The sequence below is a fragment of the Salarias fasciatus genome (assembly GCF_902148845.1).
Source record: "Salarias fasciatus chromosome 7 unlocalized genomic scaffold, fSalaFa1.1 super_scaffold_4, whole genome shotgun sequence".
Classification (NCBI taxonomy): domain Eukaryota; kingdom Metazoa; phylum Chordata; class Actinopteri; order Blenniiformes; family Blenniidae; genus Salarias; species Salarias fasciatus.
In genome coordinates this window covers 8,394,045-8,415,781 of record NW_021941229.1, presented here as the reverse complement: position 1 = coordinate 8,415,781, position 21,737 = coordinate 8,394,045, and the positions used below count along the sequence as shown (strand labels likewise).

Genomic DNA, 21,737 nt, shown 5'->3' with positions numbered 1-21,737 from the left:
GTATTGTTTGAATAATAAGATTACTCTCATAAGGGCCGCCCCCTCTGTACTGAGACCCACGCTCCGCCTCTGGCACAAGCCCAGAGGTTGAGTTTTTCTTCTCCAAGGCTTGCACGCTGGACATTGCATCATGGTGATATTATATTATATTAGTTAATTAATAAAGGGAAAGAAAATGTTTGTGCACGGTATGATCCAAAACTGGTACGATCTGGAGTCAATCCCAGATGACTGAGGACAATTTACTCAACAAACCCAACACGAGGAAAAAAAACAGCTTTAAGCCTGTTAGAAGACTTATTTCAATGGTTGTTTATGGCATTTGAAAGATCCAGCAGCTGACTGAACCATCACAAGAACCAAGGTTATAAAAATAGAAAAATGACAGCTGGATGGCTGAAAATAACCACGGAAAATATTTGAGATATGAAAATTGTTCTCTTTTTTTTTTTTTAAAGAGTGAGCTTCCCTCTTGTCTTTCAAAAGATTAATTGGTTGAGTATATTGAAATTTTAAAATAGCAGATTTAAAGATGGTTTATCATGAAACAGGTCGGAGGGAATCATCACATTTTTGCATCATGTCTCTTGATGGAAAAAGTGTTGTTCAATAGCGAACTCCACACAGTGCTTGGAAACATAACCTGCCAACTCTGCCAACAGTCATTCCTCCTTTCCTCCTCTTTGCCATGTCTGCAACACTCAGCAGTAGAAATGTCGTCGTCCCACAGCCGCTCACCATTAAACACCTCCACTGTGCCATGCTGACGTCAGTTGTGTTCTCCTTCTGTGTTCTCTGCTGTAATCATGCTGCAGGGAAGCGTTTGGCTGCTCACTTTGCTTCAGTTTTTAACTTTCAGTAATGATGAAGTCATGACAGTCAACATGTTAGATAATGAAATAGCAGAGCCGTTGTGTCAGTGAGAGCAGCCTCTTCTGCCTCCAGCATGGCTGTTCGGGATTATGTGTTGTGGATTTTGCTGGTGGGAATGATTGATTTCCCCCTTTCTTTCAGGGAGACCGCCGTATGACGTGTGAGTTACAAAGCACATATTGCCATTTTCTACTTCCTTGCTTTAATTGGGCTGCAATTCCGTGAAAGCCATGTGAATTATGTGTGAATGAAAACTCTTCATTCACATATAATTCACAACAGATCAGCTTCAGTCAGGGCAATATTTCCTGCATTTCTATGTTTTTATTTCACTGATCAAGATGAAGGTTTGTCCTGAAGTCAGAAGCAGCCCATCAGATATACCTATAGGTGGAAAGATGATATAGGCCAGAACATAATAATAATAATAATAATCACTTGCTCTTCGCTGATTTAAAGTGACAGATGATAAGCCGAAATAAGGATTTACCGGCTTGAATCAAAGACAAAGCAGAGATTATATTTCCTTGGAGAATGCAGTGACGTGTGAACAGCTGCGAGACCACCGCCTCCACCGAAGCTAAACTGATGGGAATGTGCAGGGTGTGGTCCAAATGAAAACCTTATGGGATGCCATAAAAACATACAAGCTGATTTCTAATCAAGCTGAAAGTGAGTGTGATTTTTATGACGGCTTTGCAGGAGATAGCCACAAGAACATGGTGCACCCACCAATTATAAAATGCACGACTGTGCTGTTAAACTGGAAACCAAAACAATGAGATAACTTGTGTGAAGTTAAACTGAACTAGTTATGTTTTGATAAATGAGACAGATTCTTTTTGTAAAAATGTTTTGCTGTTTTTCCTCATGAACACATTTTGTTTAGAAAATATATTTATAATATCTTTTATAATTAGATATTTTTTCTCAACACTTGAATTAATGGTTTTGATGCAAATTATTTAGCCCCTCTCAACAACATAACATAATGTCACATTTGTTTTTCGGGTGAAGGGGTCAATGCAATGGTTGCCTCAATGTGAGAAGGTCACGGATTCAAACACTGGCTAGGCGCTTCTGCATAGAGTTTGCATGTTCTCCCAGTTGATATTCTGAAGGATTTTAATGGGAAAATAAAAGTCAGTAATTCATATTTTTAATTATAATTGTAATAAAAAACTGCTGAGTGTTTTATTTTATGACTGTAAAGTACAGTATGTCACCGGCGTAGTTCTGCCAGCGGCCAGCAGGGGGCAGCCTGCGACCTTTTCATTGTTTACCAGCAGATCAAACAGAGGAAGAGCTCACGCGGCTACGCTGTTCTCTGTCACAGCTCATTTTAACACAAAGTGTGACTTTTTATATCGCAGCAGCTCGGCAGCCATGAGGACAAGGTCAAACTGACCGGACAGAGAAGAGGACAGACAGGATGGAGTGAAAGGTGAGCTTCTTTAACCTGTTTTCCATCAGTCCAGCTGGTTAAAGGTGGTTAAAGAGATGTTAGCTGGACGGAAGCTAACACGGGCCGATGTTTTGGATTAATAGGTTTCCATGTTATCTGGTGACCTACTTCCTTTGGCGTGTCCTTTTGCCGGCGATAACAGCAGATGTTAAAACCCCGACAGAAATCCGTAGCTGTCCTGGCGAGGCTGTTTAACCACACTCAAAATGAAGTCTCGAAGTGTACCTGTTTAAAATTTATTTTAACAATCTGCTGCTATTAGCAGCATCGACAGATATTAAAGGAAGTCGGCCACCAATTAATAGGGAAACCACTTACTACGAAACACCGATCAGAACAGATTGAGAAATATATATGCTTGTTTTAATAGTTTACGTATTAAAGATAATAGAGGGATGCGAGAAACATCTGGACTGAAGAGAGGGAATAAACAGGAGTAATGTAGAGAGTGGCATTAACTTGCTTTCATGTCTGAACCTGAAGGGTTGTTCTGATTTCCTCTCCCCAGCCTGAACCTCTGTATGCATATCAAGATGCTGCTGAAGATGCCCCAGAAGCTGCTGAAGACTGCACACTACATCGAGCTGGGCAGCTACCAGCACTGGCCGGTGCTCATCCCCCAGAGGATCCGGCTGTACACCTATGAGCAGATCCCCCTCTTCCTCAGAGAAAACCCCTACATCACCGACGGCTACCGGGCTCACCTGCCCTCCAAGCTCTGCCTGAAGAGGTGGGGAAGCTGCCATCTCCATAACTGTCACTAAATGATAATAAACTAACATTGTATGTGCTTTGCTTTCTGTAAATAATCTGCAATGACAGTCCATGAGCACCTGACATAGTTTCCCTGTATGTTTCAGTATTTTCATTCTGTCCAATGAGACGGTGAATATCTGGAGCCACCTTCTGGGTTTCCTTCTTTTCTTCTTTTTGGGGGTCAATGACCTCTCGTCAGTCCTTCCCGCCTCAGGAGCAAACAGAGAGGACTATGTTATCTATGCCATCGGACTCTTCTGCTTCCAGGTGAGAGTGGTGTTACTGTTACGGGGTGTGTGTGTGTGTGTGTGTGTGTTTTTGTGAGACATGTGGAGGGGATTGAGAGCCAACACTTGTGGATCAAGTTTGGACAGTGTTTTATTCTTTTTCCCTTGTATGAAGCATGTTTCTGCTAATACACCAAAGATTTAATTCAGTAGAAGTGAATCAGTATGTCAATATAAAAGGCTTTGATTAAAAATTCTTGTATCAGCGCACCAGTGTTTACAGAGAAAAACAAGAATATCGTCTGTTATTCAATAGAAATGTGTTGATTTTAGATCAGTAAATGTGGCTTATTCCATGTTTTGAGCATAAAAATTGACAAAAATACTAAAAAATCAGTCATGTTTTATCAGTTTCAGAACATTTTGAAATTTATCCAAAGAAATATGTTCATTTTGTCCATATTGATTATAATGTTTATTATATAATGTCATTAGTGTGGCGTATAGGTGCAACATGAATAACGTTCTTTATCTTTCCTGTCTTACTACACATTTATACCAAACTGGTTGGTGGGGTTTTAGGTCTCCCACCTCAACGGCCTGCATAGGTGTGTACCTGCTGGAAAAGTTATTGGAAGACGGTTGTTAGCTGTGTGTGTTGTCGGCAGTGTTAGCAGCAAACATGTCCATTTAGTCCATAAATAGTATTAGTTCTGTGTAGATGAGACGCTTTCTGCCCTCCTACGTTTCATTAAAAGCCTCTCTGTGTGAGTGAAACAGGTAAGTTCATGTTAGAGGCGCTGAAAAGTAACAGCAATGAAGCCCCTGAAGTGGACGTAGATGTATATTATGTAGAGAGAGGGCTCTCTGTGTGATGGCGCTGGTTGTTTTCCTCCCAGGTGTGCATGCTGTGCTCGGTGGGATATCACCTGTTCTCCTGCCACCGCTCGGAGAAGACCAGCCGCCGCTGGCTGGCTCTGGACTACGCAGGCATATCAGTGGGCATCCTGGGCTGCTACGTACCGGGCATCTTCTACGCTTTCTACTGCAACGCCGTAAGCGGAAACTCCACAGTCAGGGTTTTAGAAGGATGAGATCACTTCCAGGTTCAACCTGTGACCCCTCCTCTCTCGCAGTTTTGGCGGCAGGTGTACCTGCTGACGGTGCTCTCCCTGATCCTGGCGGTCTTCTGCGCCCAGGTTCACCCCCGCTACCTCAGCAACGACTGGCGGCGGATCCGGATGGCCATCTTCTGCTGCGTGGCCGGGATCAGCGTGGTTCCAGCCTGCCACTGGGTCTGGCTCACCGGGGGTTTCACCGCCGCCGTGGTGCAGGTCAGGAAACGGAACGTCGACTGGGGGAATGATTCAGGCCGCTCTAACGCAGCTGAAGTGAAAACCTAATTTTCCGACAAACGTACGTCTGCTCTTCCCCTGCATGTGCAGCTGTTTCTGCCTCGTGTGCTGGTTATGTACCTCATCGCTGGGTCTGCCTTCCTGTTCTACGTCACCAAAATCCCAGAGCGCTATTTCCCAGGTAGGATTCTCCTGCCTTTCCTCTCATAGTAAAGAAAACAAACTGTCAATCATCGTGATGTTTTAAGTATCTTACGTGGAGGAATCGTGGGCCGTGCTGTTGTTCCCTGCTGACTGCACCCGCTGGTGTCCCTCTCCCCCCTCCAGGCCAGCTGAACTACCTTGGCGCCAGCCACCAGCTGTGGCACATCCTGGTGGTGGCCATGTTTTACTGGTGGCACCAGACCGCCGTGCACATCATGCACTTCCGGCACAGCCAGCCGTGTCCGTCTCAGACCAGCCGCAGCTAAGTGAATCCGTCATCACGAAGCCAACTCCAACCGCCACAACATACGACTAACAGCTGGTAACTGTTACCTGCAAGACAGTTTGGACTACTAACTGGAGAAAGTAGTCAGAAAACAAACATCATTGTACTTTGAGTCGAAGAGACTGTGAGGGGATTATTTATGCATGAAACAGGGTTTTTTTCTTTGTAGAAACAATCTAGTTTGTGGTGTTTTGAGGTGATGAAATGTTCTCTCCTGCTACTTTAAGCCAGTGTGAACAAAAATAAGCAGCCGCTCATGTGAACATTCACTTTTCTCATGTTTACTGTTCGCTAAAACACTCAAATCCTGCCAAATGGCGAGAAGTGTCTTTTATGGCAACTGGATATTTGCCACCGGCAAAAAAAAAATAAAAAAAAAAATTCAGGATTTGAGTATTTGAAGCTTTTGAACAAATACTTCTCACTCAGTGAGAGATCCTTCTGTTATATGTGTGATGGGAAGGAGGAGGAGTGATTTTAGATCAATATTAGGTTTTAAAAATATATGGGATTTTGTTTTTGTTGGTTTGTTTTCAAAGCAATCGGTGTGGATTTTTTTTTGTTTTGTTTTTTAGAAGCACTTATGGGATATGTTAACAGTATGATCAAAGCCAGGCATGTTCAAACTGATTGTACGAGATCACTTCTGTCGTATAAAACTGACCAATCACTTCCTTTTGCAGGTGCCAGGCACGATAATCTGTTTTCCTTTTTATCAGAAAGTTTTGTGTTCTTTAAATACAACATGAACAGCATTATTTTTCCAGGCCGAACACTGAACGGTCTCCAGTCTCTACCGAGAGCACACCTATCATGTTTAAAGAAATGAGTGTAAATGAGTCGTTTCAAACACTACAGTGGGGGATTTTATCTCCTTCAGGCATTATCGAGGTTGTGACATTGTTAGATCAAGATGAACAGAGGTGAAAGTGTCTCACATTGCAGCTATAAACAAGTCACTGTGCAATTTAAGCCCTGTTCTGAAAAGTGTGAAACACAAGATATCAAGTGACTATTTAGTATTCCATATTATGTCCAGTCATGTAACTCCTGTAGTTCAAGGGTGTCACAGATTAATTGGCCCACTAGAGGTTCCAATCCGGCCCACAAAACCAGCAAATTGTTAAAATCCCCCCCAAAAAACTGATTTCTTTTCTTTCATTTCTTCAGAGTAGCAAACACAGCGCCACACTGAGACCAAGCTGAGATAACGGCATTAACGTTAGCTACCTCATTGCTTAAAGCCGTGCTGTTTGTGTAAAGACCCATAATGCAACACCTGAAGGAGAAGTGCTTTTGGACATCTCACTGTTTTGCTCCGGAAGGTTTCACTAACACTGGCTTTATGTTGAGATCGTATTATAACTGTTTGATTTTGTGGCATTTTCATCATGAACAAAAAACTTAAAAGTTTAAATTTAAAGGTTATTATCCATTCAGGATGAAATTCAGATGGATGTGGCCCCTGATGTAGTCTTTACTCAATCCGATCTTGATATTTAATAGCTACAAAAAAACAAAATCAATCAAAGTTGATTTCTTTTGCCCTTTAAACAACCCAGACGGTGACCGCAGTGCTTCACAGTGAGACACGAGACAATAAACTGCCAAAAAAAAGGTCCATCTTTTAATTTGCATTAAGCTGCACTGACCCACTACTGATGCACAAAACTGACATTACATGAAATGTACATACTGCACCTTTAAAGATAATCTGAGCCCAACATGCAGCACATGGTTGAACAGCTGTTTTAAAAAAAAAAAAAAAACTATCATAAGCATGTTTTGTCTATAAAGTTAAACTGGACCACCGGATCCAACTGGCTTCAAGGCTCCAGGCCCGATCGCAGCTTCTGCAGCGGGCGTCAGTCCATTCTCTTTTTAAAATGAAGATATATCCACTTGACTTTTTATCTGCGAAACGACTGCATGCTTCCCCCCCCAGCTCCAGGCAGGATTTCTGCACTCCAGTGAGCCGCTTCATCATGGAGCCTGACGTGAAGATTGTGTAATAAATGTATTATTTATTAGTCTCTACTTGATTGAGTTGCCATTGTGAAGCATTTCGGCTGCTTCTGAAGAGTCATCAGCACACTGTAAGACTTCCATGCGTTCAGGAAAACTGTCACATACTGGATACTTCTTGTTACGCTTGTCCTTGAACTGAACTTCTGGATTTTTAGCTCTAGAATTTGCCAAATTCTATAACTAAAAATCCAAAAGTTCAGAAACATGTAGACGCATGTTTTGAGTTATTACGAGCAGACTCTGTAAACCTGCTTTTTCTTTATAATTTGCTCTATAATTGAGTTGCAGAAAGTGGAAAACATGAACTTTGAGAATGCACTTTGATTTGTATTTTATTTGCCTTATTTTGTTTGAGCATTTGTACTGTATCACACTTACTGTGACAATCCAGAAGAGGTGAAACCGCTCCGCCGCAGGGCCAGTACGCTTCCTCTCCTTGTGTTTTTTTAATTAAATCATCTTTGTGTGCTTGTGTTTATCCTTCGGTATGGTTTTTGTATGATTAAACGTGGGCACTGACTAAGGAGATGTATATTTATTTCAGTGCCTCTGTGGAAAATCTATTTTTTGAACATTTTTGAATGAATAAAGGATGCTGGGAAACAGTGGTTTTTATTTATTTATTTAAATTTATTTATTTAATCAAATACATTTTACAACAAAACCAGCGTACAAGCCTCAGCCTTGAACTGGACTGAAACAAAAAAAAAAAAAAAAAAAAAAACCTTGACAACTCATATCAGCAGAAATCGTTCTGTGTCCTCAGAGTTTAGAGGAAAGGTCAGAGGTGACCAGCGCTGCCCCTGCAGGCGGCGGGAAGCCTCCCTGCTCCAGCACACATGCATCCAATTATCGTCTGTTCTCCAGCTGCAGAGGAACGGCTCAGGCCCGCTGCGCTTGGCCGCGTCGCAGCGTGGGAGCAGAGCCAGGACTGGAGGACTCTGTCAGAGGGAGGAGGGAAGCTCATCCATCCATCACTCATGTTTCATCCCACTGAAGGCAGGTAGGATGAAAATGAATTCATGACTGACTGTCTCACTGAGGAAGCGTGATGTGCTTTGTGACTCTTGGCTGCTGTTGTTGGTGTCGAACAATGGAGGGCAGCAGTGTTTCTGACCACTCCTCCCTGTGCATGTTTGAGGACTGGTTTCAATCGGTTTCTGTTTCTGCAGAAGAAAGGGTGAATATTTGTGCAGAATTAGTTTTAGAATACTTTTTTTTTTTTTTTAACCTGTTTAGGAAGATTTTATGTTCAAAAGTTTTGACAGCAGTAAACAGAAAAGAAAAATTTGAGTTATTAAAAATAGAAAGCTCAACAAAAATAACAAAGCCACAACATCTAGTTCAGGTGTGTCAAACACATTTTAGTTCAGAGTAAATGTGATAAAAAATATCTATATTTAAGAAAAACCAAACAATGACGTCAATATCAACATAACAGCCCTGAAACTTTGTGAAAAAAATCCAGTGAAGTGTCCAAAGAGCTTCTCCTATAAGGCAAGTATGAAGCCATAGTAGCCAATCAGAATCCTGGAAAAAAACAAAACACAACAACAACTAATAATGCAGCTCCTCCTAAATGCGGTGCTAAAGATACAAAAGTAAACTGAAGAAAACGTTGACTGGAAATCATGTCGATCAAATCACGCCAACAAAAACATGGAGTTTTCCCAAATCTCCACTTTGGCTGAAGTTTTCAGAGTTAATCACTCTCGTGATTTGTAGATTTATTTATGTGTAAACAAAAAGTCGAAAGGCAGTGAAAGATCACCGTTTCTGCTGCGTGTGTTGTGTTGTCTGCTACTCAGACAAATTATGTTCTTTAAAATTTTAAAAATTTTCTTTATGGTTTGGTGTTTGTTGGCCTGCTTTAAGCTTCTGGTGGCCCGGTTTTGGCCGACGGACCTTATGTTTGACACTGCTGGTCTAGCTAAATATAGAACAATGGTGAATAAATCAAAGTTGCAGGCAATTTCAGATCCAAATCTAAACAAAGGATTTAAAACAAAAACTACAGGGTTTGTGTCAAACTCCATATGATTCATGTTCCGCTTACAGCATCCCCTCCTCACTGCTCCTGCTTCTCTTTCACATGCCACAACCGTGTTCTAGCAATAAGTAAAAGATAGCTGATGTGTGTGGATGTGTAACTTTGCCATGGATAATTACATGAAGCTCATGCGGACGTCAGCGTGTGTGTGTGTGTGAGAGATCTCTGCTCCTCGGAGCTGCAGGAGTGTGAAGTCCCGCAGCACTGCTGGGATTTTTCACATTGATGCCATGCAACAAAGACACAGTGTCAGCACGTTGGAGAATAATCATTATGTGTGCAAATAACAGCCTGCTGGAGTGTTACCTCAGGGGCTGATGGGTGTTTATGTGAGGGAATTCTGCAGCTATCAGCATTTTGGGGAACGGTCAACTTCAGTTTGAACTTCAGCTTTGACCGTCAACTGATTTTTCTGTCTGTTACATTAAATATAAATTACGAGAAGAAGTATACACATGATCCTGCCCGGTTTGAGATTATTGGAATAATTCAGAAAAGTCTAAGTCAATTATATCCATGGCAGAGATTTTAAGTCAAGTTTTGTGTCTTTTCATCTGAAGGGCTTTATCTTGATATTTGTGCTGCTAATGTCCCTCAGTGTGCCGTTATCACCCCGACTGGCAACGCGATTTGGCCGTCTGTCATGTTTATCAACCTTAGAATCGCAGTGAATTTGCAGTTTGCTGTGTTGTTTACTTTCTCAAAAATACAAAAATGTGAGTTATAATGCTGAAAATGCTAAGTACATCTTTTGCAACATACCAAAAATAACTATTTCATGTGTTTCACTGTTTTGCATTAATTTGATATTATCTGTACATAAACACCTCCAATCAGCTGTTGTCATGATAATGAAATGACACGTGGAGATGTACTTTACTAAAGAATTATGAGTTTAATTTAAGTTTCAAAAATGAAAGCAGTATTGCTGGATGTTCAGCATTTAAACTGTGTGTGAAATGAAAGCACCAGACTTCCACTAAATGTCCAATCACAAACATATTCAAGCAATAGTATTTTCACATGAGAAATGTTTTAATATATTTTCATAGAAAGTTAAAAAAAATCTCTAAATTTACAAACAATTTTAGTTAAGATGACACAGACATTTTCTAGGTGCAAAATTCAACATATCAATATAAAATTAGCATGGGCATATATTATCGCAGTTTATTCAAGGTTTGATCGTTTTGAAAGCTTACAAGTTGAAATACAAAAAGAAAACAAGTTGTTCAAATAAAGTTTACAAATAAAGTTTGATTAATCAAATATACATTTTGTCACAAATGGTGGCAGTGAAGAATTTCACCGAACATCATGAAAATATCTCGCAGCACCAGTCGATCTCTTGCTTCCCTTCAGAACGTGAGCTTACGTCTCAGTTGTGTGTAAATCCTTTTCTTTAGAGCAAGTCGTCTCTGCCTCTTCTCCAAGCCAAACATTTTTAACCAGCTCCTCGGAAATGATTGGAGGATCAGCAGTTGGCACTTCAGGAAATGCTAGAAATAGCCCAGACTTTGGCCTCCTGGAATAAAATCATGATGGACTTTGGCCACAGACTTGATGCAATATAACCGTTGACAGGGCTTACCTCACACAAAAAGCATTGTTTTGATATGATGACGTGTGTTGTATCAAAATCTACATCAACCTGCTATACAGTGGAAACGAACATGGAAATGATTAAAAAATAAAAACACACACACACTCAAGACAGACTCATACCCAACCTTAACTGTGCACTGAAGCACTAAACTAGCAACCATGTACACAGGTTTACAGTAATTCTCATTATCATTAATGCTATATCAGCATCAACTCCTTGTAACACTAATCTACACCAAATCATCGATTTCTGGTCTCTAAATTCAGTGATTATAACGGGAGACACGGACTGGGCACAAAGTCATAGGGATGTTTGATTTGTCTTTGCTCAGTTTTATTCCCTTCTTTCAAAAAAAAGTAAAGTTAATGGAAAAAGGGAACCGTAGTGACCTCAACTGACTCGGCTGTCGTAACTTTGAACTAATAATCTGTAACTTTCTATGTCTAACTTCAAAACCTTTTTTATTTTCCATGAAACAGACTAGCACAGCAAACGTAGAAACTGACTGGATCAAGAAATCTTCAATTGTTTATACAAAATTTTAATGTCAGGCATTCACTTTCAAGTACTTTTGTCTATATTTTCTTTGCTTACCGCAACTTTTGCTGAAAATCTTATAAAAAAAAAAAAAAAAAAAGCTTCACAGAAGGCTTGTTTGGCAAGTTCTGTTTCAAGTGTAATTAGACAGTCAAGATTTGGCATTCACATTTATCGCTTCAAGAATTGGTTTTAAAGTTCAACTTCATTCATGTGCTTTTTCTTTTGGACTTGGATGTGATTGCTTAAATAGATGTCAGTAGATTTGTGCATACTGCACTCATTTCTCAAAGAAGTATGCAAACATGTCTTAGTTTGTCCACAGCATCAACCTTTACAAGGCAATATATGAATGTTCCTGTTTGGATTCATTTCTTAAGTCAGTGGGATCTTCGACAATCTGTTCTTGAACTCATCCTAACAAAGCTTCCTAATGCTTTACCGCTACTGTCTAAAATCACTTTTAGGCACAAACTGGTAAGAAGTTGAGAACACTATCATTTTTTTTTTCTTTTTTCAACGTTTGTCAGACCTACACCACAGAGTCGTGTGTCCCACTCTCCACTGCTGACTGTCCACTGTTTGCATGAAGAACTGCAGCATGAACTGTGTGAAACAGAAGGCTGCTCATGTCCGAGTCGTTCTTCCCAAAGAACTGGCCTTTCCGCAGGGTGTCGATGACGGAGGTGTTGCAGCCGGCCAGGAGCACGTCCACGCCGACCTCTTTATATTCCTTGAGCAGTCCTTTAAAAGTGGCCATGCCCGTCGAGTCAATGAAAGGCACGGCAGAGCAGTCTAGGACGATCGTGTGGAACTCCAGGTCTCTTTGGGCGAACCCTACGACGACCTCGCCGTTGCTTTTGTCTCCGTTAGCGGCCGCCTGTTTGGCGGACATCTCTTTGGCCTTCTTCTCTGCCTTTCTCCTCTTGGTGAGCTCTAAGAAGGGTTCAACTCCGACAGATCTGTAGAGGGACTTGAGGAAAGAGTCTTTGTTGGCGTAGAACAGAGGAGCCTGGAAGCGGAAGACATGGACCCGGGAAGGCGGCGTGAGGTTCTTGTACTCCTCCAAATCCTCGTAAAGATCTGTGTCACTGGCCCGGCCCAGGAGAGACACCTGAGACATCAAACGGTTGATGTAATAAGAGATCAATGCCGGTCAGGAAATTCATTGTAATTGGATGTTTTCTTCAAATCGTGGATCTGTTACCAGATTTATTGGGGAACCTACTCACCTTGGGGTTCTGGGTCTTAAAGATAATGCAGCTCATGGAAAAGACAACTCCGACCAGGAGGCCCATCTCCACACTGATCAGAGCCGTGGCTGACATCGCAACCAGCCAAACGATGGCGTCATTTCGGCTGGCTCGCCACTTGGCCGGGACATCCCTGAATTTCCTCAGCGCCCCGCGAAGGCTGACGATGATGATGCAAGCAAGGACGCATTTCTGTAGTGAGTAAAAGAACGGAGCGAAGAAGAGGAGGACGAGAAGGACGACCAGAGCGCTGATCAGGCTCGACACCTGGGGGAAGAAAAAGGTTCAGAAAAATAAATGTCATGAAAAAAATTAATGTCCTCAACATCAACCACATAAAATCCAGAACTTGTTTGTGAGAGGAGTACTCAGCCTCAGCAAGCAAGACCGTCCTGTCAGGTCCAGCGCTAGATGTACATTTATTTCAAAGTAGGTCTGAAATTCACCTGAGTCTGACAGCCGGTTGAGTCCTTCACCATGGTCTTTGCCAGCGCTGCGCTGGTGGTGAAACAGTGGAAGAAGGAAGGGATGATGTTGCAGAGGCCAATGGCCAGCATCTCCTGATTGGGACGAACGGTGTAGCCATTTTTCTTTGCAAACATCTCGGACAGCGACACCGTGAAGGCAAAACTGAAACACAGCGTCAGAGTATTCCATCCTTATCTGGAAAGCTTTTTACACGTGAGAATAAACCAACTGTCAAACAAAGGTCAAGAGTTCAAGCACTTATATAGAACCTCGCAAGCTGAACTAAGCTCTGTGTTTGCAGAGTGTAAACAATGGGAGTAAAGGTAACACTACTTTTATTTATTTTGTCAAGAGGCTGTAATTAGGGCATGTTGGCTTCCCGCCACGTCAATAGTTGTTCTGATAACTCTAATACCAATGATAACTGACACAGTAATGCGAAACCAAGCGTGATTATTACCTGATGACCGCTAAAGGAATGGCATCGAGTGCAACGCGTGGCATCAGGCTGAAGCTGGGCACTTGTGGAGGAATAAACCCAGTGGGGATGTGACCAGAAACGCTGGAGCCGTATTTGCTGTTCAACTCCCCAAAATGGCTGGCCAGTGTGGCTCCTGCAACCACCAGTAGCTCTGTGGGCAGAGGGACCTTCAGACGGTCCTTGTAGCGGTCCTGGAGCTCTTTCCCTGCCACTGTGTTTAAAAAAACGTGTCATTCCATAATATTGAAAAGATTCTATTTTTGATGAAATAGACCTGATGACAGACCTAATATTGAAATGCAGATGGCGCTGGTGACGAGGTCACACAGGTTGGTCATGTGGATGTTAGAGAAGATGTTAATCCACGTAACAACCACTGTGCCGTAGCCTTGGTGACGGGGAAATTTAACGCCCAGCAGGTACTTGGCTTGCACAGTCAGGATTGTGAAGGAAGCTCCTGTGGCAAACCCATCAAGCATTGGAGCCGAAAGGTAGACGGAGACGAATCCCAGACGAAACACTGCCATCAGGACCTGGGGAGGGGATTGGGATAGAGAAGGAATTGTGGAGAAAAACATTGTGGTTTATTTATTACCCTTGGTTTGCTGACTTTTGTGAGGAGCCAAGTCAAACAAACGAGGAAATGGAAAGTGAAGAACTAAAGTATAGAGCATTAAGACTCCAGGAAAAGAAACAAGATCAGACATGCTAGACAATATTGGTACTTGGTGTGACGTTGCACCTGTTTTATCCTATAGTTATCATCATAGGCTTGTCTTTATCATGAGTTGTATTTGTGCAATTGTAATTTTGACTTGTAAAACCACTACCAGCTGCGAAAACGACCATATCAATTCACCAGTATCAATTTCATCAAAAAGCTGGTAACACCGAGTATATCATGAAACCATTGGCAACAAACATAATTGTGTCATCAACATACAACAAAACAATAATACAAAAGAAAAATCCTTAGAAAATGAATAGTGGCATTGCTAAGTTAAAAAGAAACTGTCACTTTAATTACAATGCAAAGTAGTTACATATTTCTATATGACTTTTGAGCTTTTGGCCAGCTGAGTCAAGTAGAATGGCCTCTTTACCTGATAAATGCCAGCCAGAAACGTGACGGCAGCGGCGATGCTGATCGCGTAACACTCCTTCCCGCACTGCATGCCCATGAGCTCGACACTGTACACTTTACCGTCTGTGAAGTTAGCGCCCAATGTGCTATTAAACAAGTCGGGACTAGACGTTGAGTCCTCGTTGGGGTCAAAACCTGCCAGGAACACCTCCCTGTCCACCACCTGCAAGTGAACAATCGGCATCAAACAAGTGAGGACAATAAAAAGTGACGGAGACATAGAAAACCCTTGTTATTAGGCCATACATTACAGGAAAACGCCTATATTCATATTTCAAATGGATTTGCACGTAATCAATTGGTAATTAATCTGAAATAAGTAGATTTTTTGATTTGCCCACATTTTCTCCTGAAATTGAATGGAAAATTCCAAATTATTCCCTGGCCATGTCACGAAAAATATCAAGTATAATCTGTGCCGCTTGCTTACCTGGCCGACCATGAGGCTCATGAGGCTGAAGATGCCCACAGACACATGCCTCGACGTTCCCATGAGGAAGTAGATGATGTTGGCATAAAATGAGGTGTACAATCCGTAGATGGGCTCCACTCCGGCCAGCAGACAGTAGGCGATGGCCTGCGGCACTAAGATGATGCCCACAATCAAGCCGGACATCACATCGCCCCAGATGTACTCCCTGAGCCTGTACTTGGGCAGCCAGCGCACCACCGGGAAGAATCCCGTCAGGGTGGAACGGACTCTGGAAACCGAGCAGGTGGCGCTGTCCCTCAGCTTCGACTTGAGGACCGAACAGGTGGACTGCCGCTGCCGAACCCGCCGTTCCAGGAGAGGCGACGGAGCCAGGAGAGGGGTCTCTGTCAGCTTGGTCTCATCCATGGTCTGTGAGGGGATGAGGAGGCGGTGTTGTGAGAAGAGGAGGTGGGGAAGTGGTCAGCTGTGCCCCTGAGAAAACACAGAAATGCAAAACAGGTTAGTGTTTCTATCCAACAAGCACGTTTAACTTGAATACCAATGTCAGATGGCTAAAAATATGTATTCCAGGCATGCAGAAAAGAGCCACATATTTGTTTTTCTCCCAGACCAACCGTCCTGTGTTGGACACCAGCGGGCCACAGTTTGTTTTTCTGTCCGTCAGGTTGTTCTTAGAGGTTGAGTGGGGGCAGATTTATTAATGTGTCCTAAAGCAATGGGAAAATCAGGAGAATGTTTATATATGGGCAGTAAGACAAAGATGCAGAGAAAATGCTGGAGGAGGATTTTTGGGCTCTGCGTCAGTTTACAATGATCCCATGTCTGAACTGCAGGGTGGATTGGCAATGACTTTTGAAGAAGAGGAAGATTTAGAGCAACCATTCAAGGTATCCATGTGATTTCAAGTAAAATCAAATAGGCTTCATGTTTACACAGAAATTCCAGAAAAGCTGAAAACAACAGTTTTCCTGGACACATTCAATTTGAAAGTGTTCTTTCTGGTGTTGGACCAGTTCAGATGGAAGTGTTGATGTTCTGGTGCCGATTGTGACAGAATAGACTCTGAACCTGTGATACAATGACAACCACGGAGTTCACACCCTACGCCTATGTACAGAACACACATTCTAACAATATCAGAGTTAGGTGTTCCATTTTATGTTAGCAGAACACTTGACGCTAATGGTGTTTGTTTAAGAAATAAATATGACACTTCCAAGTGTTATGTGATCACTGGGCGCAGTGTTGACCATTTCTTGCCGAAGTGTCACTAAATAGTGAGCTTTAAACACTGTCCTGGTGTTCTGGACATCCGCTGTGGTGTTAATATATTACACTGTGGGAGACTGTCGGTGTTAAAATATCAACTCCTTCGAAATTGTTAATTCTACATTTGATCGGTCATTCTTGTTTTCAAGTTTACTGTGTCGGGCCACTAGTGGGAGCCGCTGAGTGTTTCTGTGATGAAACCACACACAAAGGCAGAGAACAAGATATAAACGTGAACAATGGCGAATACGCAGACATTCATATGGACAGACGACCAAGTTGAATTGCTATTAGCTGTGGATCAACTCTGAAACTGCCGAGTCGCAGGAGAACATGTGGACATCTGAAAGCTGCCATTGTTATTGTTCATTTACTCATGCATGTGCAGGAGAAGTATTTACTGTGGCCATGGTGTGCATGCACAGCAGCAGCGTATCAGATAAGTCAAATTTTATTTTGTTGTTTGGCTGCACTGTGCATCTTGCAGACGTAAATTCATGACCAGATTTTCAATCGTTTTATCTCCAGTGCTGAATTCGACAGGTTTTGACCCTATAAAATGTCTTTATTCCTGTGAATGTAATGGGAGAGCTGCAGTTTGTCCTGGAGATCCCGCTGCAAAGCTTGGAAATTGGCGTTTACGGCCCGTAACTGCATCTTCCTCTCCGGCTTGCACATTGATCGCTCGGCCTAAGCCTCTCTTCGCCGACACGTATCATGACTTGATTATGGTTGCATAAAGCCTCTCTTACATGGTTTGTTGTTGTCTGGAGCAGCTGCGTCTCAGAAGCCATAAAGCGCTTAATGACGCGTTATCGCCGGCCGTCATCCCGTCCCTGGTATGTGCTGTGATTTCCACTTCCTGAGGTATCACTGGGTCACGACTATCGGATATGAGCTGAACACAAATTTCTTTGTTTACTTGCAACTTTGATTTCTTTTCTTGGGATATTTCATCCATTCTTATCATCTTTTTCAGCTTTTGCTCAGAAGATTTACAGTCCAGTCAAAAGACTGCTGACTTTGCACAGAAATGGCTCCATTAAGCGTTGTAAAGTCCAGTCCAGTCCGAGTTCAGGCAGGTGGCATAAATCTTACCTGACAATTTCAACTGATAGACAAAAACAGACACTTTGAGTTGAAGTAAATCAGTAACACAAGAACCCCCTTCAGTTTGTCTAAAGCCCCATAAACCAGAGGAAAAAAACAAAAAACCTAAACTTGATTTACTCCCAAACACAGCAGGACCCACAGCGAGGGCCTTTTGGGAGCAAAGAAAATTCACTCCAACAGAGCAGAAAGCAACTGATTTAAAGAGTTGGCGGCAGCCATCTCTAATCAGTGTTCCTCACCTTTAATCATGAGATAGAAAGGCTCTCCGCTGCTGCCCGCAAACCACCTCTGAATGGATGCTGAGTCATTATTAAAAGAAAAGGCGATGACTGTCAGAGCTGAGATAATGACATCAAGCCGAGAATCCTCCGAGGCTTCAGAGCGGCAGCATTGTTTGCTGCCTCGTGGCTGTGTGACTCTTGTGTTTGCAGTCAAAAGGAGAATAACTCCAGAGCAAATAACCCGACCGCTCTATTCCAAAAACTTTGCTGGGAGTTATTCTACTTGCAACGAAGCACTGGGTAATTCAGCGTAGCTTGAAGTTTTCAGCCAGAAATCTACAAAGTAATCAGTTGATCTCATGACAGGAACTTCACATGATGAGAGAAATGTGAAACTAACCGGTTAGGATTGGAGTTTGGTCCAAGAGGAAGCTTTAAAAACACCCGGCTGACGGTTTGCTCTGCAGCTGACACCGAGAACCGGTGAGTTAGAAAAGATGCAAATCATTCTCCTCCTGAACTGAAGCGGCACGGAGATGCTGGTTACTGATTGATGGCAGAACATTTCAGTCAGGAGAGAAAAGGTGCTTTAAGGCGATAAAAACATGATTGAGTGTTATCAGACTATCATATTTATCTGATTAAGATTTTATTCTAATTTTGAAATTAATTCTGACTTGAGAAATTGAGCATCATGATTTCATATTTAGACAGAATAGTCCAATAATTTTTGAACTGCTGCATCCTCAAAACCTTGATCATTGCATATCAGCACACCTTGACTATTCAGCATTATTGATCATTGTTTTGCATCTGTTAAACCTGTGAGGAAACGTTTCTGTCACTATGCTGAGGTGTTGTACTCACCTGCAGAGTCACTGCAGCAGAAGAAACCAGAGTCTTTAACCTGCTGCGCCCTAACTTCTCCTCATGATCTGTTTTTCTCCTCCGGCTCTCGATCCGTGATCTCCTCACTCATCTGAGCTTCTCTGATGTGAATGAGATCTCTGGGGCATAAATAGTGAGATAAGAGCAGCCCTTTGCTCCCCCCTCACGCTGCTCCCCATTGGTCGGAGCGCCCGGCGTGGGCGGGCCTCGCATTCATGTGGAGGTGTGTGAACGCAGCGGTGGAACTGAGTCAACTCCTCGAGATGTTAATGTGACCTGAGGCACACACCTGAACGTGTGTGCAAATGGAAAAGCTGTCGCCAGCCAGTGTGTTAGCACCTCCGACTGTTTAAATACGTCATGTGGACAGAGGAGATTACCTGGTAAACAGAAGATAAGCCGGTGTTCATTTGCAGAAGTTGTTGGAAATTCTGCTAAATAAACAAAATGTTCAGCGGAATGTAACTTTACACTCCTCTCTCGTTAAAATGAGTTTGAGGGTCAGTGAAGCACCGTTGACTGAATGCTACGCAGCTGATTCAGTGATCTGTGTCCAAACTGAGTCACTTATGAAGAAAGTCTGAAGTTAACTCCTTTCAAATCCGCTCAATCTGAAGATTAGAGGCCTAAAAATATTAATATATTAAAGTAACAAATCCAAACCATGAATATTAAAGTATGCCTCCACTGTATGGAGGCACATAAAGAAAAAAAAACACCGAAGCAACATGCTTTAATGTGCCTAAACTGATTTCTTTTCCACAACAAACAATCCAAAAACAAGTTGAAAAAAAAAATTGTCACTCTTACTTTTGGAAGATATATGAACTCTTCCGCTTTAAAGATTCAGCTTGAACAAGATAACTGACTGTATGTTAATGGATTAGTTTCATAATGTTATTAGTCTAACAAACAAAATATCAACACTGAAATCTTGAAAATAATGTCAACAATGCAATTTGAAATCAATGATGTTTCCACAGAAACTGGAGAAACTTTGAAAATGGTGCAGTTGGCATGTTGGGCCACTAGTGGGTGCTGTTGCTTCTGTAATGAAATCACACACAAACGCAAGCACAGTGCGCAATAAACATTAACAATGGCGAGTACAGGGACATTTTTGTGGTGATAAATGCATCTTAAAGATGTCAGTGATGTTTCAAGTGTTCCACAGACATCAGTGTTTAAACATCCAACCCATTCCACACATGCGTCACCATCACAGGAGTTTACGATTTTAACCATGGCTAAATAGACCAAAATACTGTGTGTTTGCTGTTTACCAAAATAACCACAGTTTGGTTTCTAAGTGATGCAACTTCATCTGAACTTAATCTCATTAAACTGACCCACCCAGTGCTCACTCGAACACTCCAGTCTCTGAATCACTGAATTCACTCCGTCAAATAACCACTTCTTTTTGTTTATAAGCAGTAAAATAACAGCTCTGGAAGCATAAAGCAGCGAGAGCAGACCGACTGTGTGAGCCTGGTGACGTTTTGTCTTCTCTGTTTTTCTGCGTCGCTGATTGAATGAGTGCGTCTTCGCTGTGCGGCTCCGCTTTGCGGCAGCTCAAAGAGGCACTTCAGGTGTAATCAGATTACTGTGTCAACCCACAGCTGCCACTGCCACTTCTCTTTTATCTTTGCGATAATTAATGAATGTTTATCTTATAATCCTGCATATATTAAAGCTGCATGGTTTATTCTTTACATATTCGAAAAAAGTCCAAAGAAGGACCTGTGATGCAGTTTATTATATTATCTCAGTGTTTTAAACAAAGTACTGCTATGTTAGTTTTTAAAAATATACTTTATTAAATGAACTGATCCTCAGTAGTTTATCTTGTCAGAATTGTTCCGTCTTAGAAAGAAAGTTCCTGGTTCTAAGTACAGTTTGCACGTTCACCCGAAGACCTGGGGCCTCATCCAACAATCCAAACACACACACACACACATCAAGTTGATTAGTTATAAGAGTAAATGTTTGTGTAGCTCAGGAAATTTAGTTCAGGGTCCACGTTCAGCTCACTTTCATTTAGAGTCAGCTTGATCGATTAAAAAAAGTCCCATAATACTGTTGAATATAAACTTTAAAGATTTTCTTTGTTGTAGTGCAGAGCATACGTCACAAGAACGTAAATATTTTTACAAAGCCAAACAATTACAACCACAAATGACTGTAATCTCAATGTAAAGCCGATTTTAATGAAACCTTCTGGTACAAAATACAGTGAAATGTCCATAAAACTTCAGTTTTCTTTGAAGTTTTGCACCATTTGCATGGTGGTTTGGTGGGCCGGATTGGAGCCTCTTGTGAGCTGGTTTTGGGCCTCTGGCCTTATGTTTGACACCCCTGATGTAGGCGCTTGTACTTCTCATTCCACCTTTTCAGTGGTTGACTTCAGAATTCAGATTCTGTCCTTCAGGTTTATAACTCGTGGATTTTTCTGTCTAATCTGCGACAATCCTCCTACAAGAAGTCAAATGTAGCTGAGACGATGAATGAGGCTTTAATCTACTGTGGAGGACAGACTGTGTCTGTGTGTGGATAAGTCTACAGACGTGTGTGTGTGTGTGTGTGTGCTTCTGTGTGCTGAATAGCATCATTGTCAGAGCTGCATTGAAGATGTGGCACTTCACTATTTTATGCCCGTCTAACGGTCATGGCTACGATCGCAGCACAGAAACCTCACAGATGGAGGCCGCAGCGTCACTTCCTGCACACAAAAAAAGAGAATCGTGAAGTGAGGGGTTTCTCGAGGCTTCTGTGCGTTTTGTCGTCTCCAAAGCAAAAAAGAAAAAGAAAGAAAACCCTCCTCTTATCCTGCCTCCATCTGAGGGGATTACTGCACTGGCCCTTTAAATCCACCGGCAGCATCCATCCGTCTGCAGCCTGCTGCAGGACGCTGAGAGACAGAGGACTCACCCAGGGAGAAGCAGCAGCAGCTCGGTGGCGTGCGGGGGGCCGCCCCGGCCATGCCCCCCCGTCCGGAACCTCCTCATTCATCCCCCATCGGTGTGTTTTTTCTCCCCTTTCTGCGCCACCGTCCAGACTGCTGCTCTGCCACTGGTTTCTTC

General features: G+C 42.3%; 2 protein-coding genes across 3 annotated transcripts; one reads left to right on the top strand and one right to left on the bottom strand.

The window, feature by feature from the left end:
* The first annotated feature begins 2,179 nt into the window (after nucleotides 1-2,179).
* On the top strand, nucleotides 2,180-7,797 carry LOC115383360 (progestin and adipoQ receptor family member 3-like). Its single transcript, XM_030085545.1, has 7 exons — nucleotides 2,180-2,317; nucleotides 2,847-3,068; nucleotides 3,199-3,361; nucleotides 4,221-4,376; nucleotides 4,458-4,655; nucleotides 4,767-4,857; nucleotides 5,004-7,797. Exons 2-7 carry the CDS (start codon nucleotides 2,860-2,862, stop codon nucleotides 5,144-5,146), a joined length of 960 nt encoding a protein of 319 aa, XP_029941405.1. The 5' UTR covers nucleotides 2,180-2,317; nucleotides 2,847-2,859; the 3' UTR covers nucleotides 5,147-7,797.
* A 4,035-nt stretch (nucleotides 7,798-11,832) lies between these two features.
* On the bottom strand, nucleotides 11,833-21,737 carry slc26a1 (solute carrier family 26 member 1). Of its 2 annotated transcripts, none has more exons than XM_030085450.1 (8): nucleotides 21,586-21,737; nucleotides 15,164-15,637; nucleotides 14,693-14,896; nucleotides 13,876-14,122; nucleotides 13,569-13,800; nucleotides 13,087-13,270; nucleotides 12,620-12,907; nucleotides 11,833-12,501 (listed from the first exon to the last, which is right to left on the bottom strand). In XM_030085450.1, the coding sequence occupies exons 2-8, from the start codon at nucleotides 15,569-15,571 to the stop codon at nucleotides 11,920-11,922; spliced, it is 2,145 nt and encodes a 714-aa protein (XP_029941310.1). In that variant the 5' UTR covers nucleotides 15,572-15,637; nucleotides 21,586-21,737; the 3' UTR covers nucleotides 11,833-11,919. The 2 variants fall into 2 exon arrangements, with proteins under 2 accessions (XP_029941310.1, XP_029941311.1); XM_030085451.1 differs by lacking the exon at nucleotides 21,586-21,737 and adding an exon at nucleotides 18,637-18,735.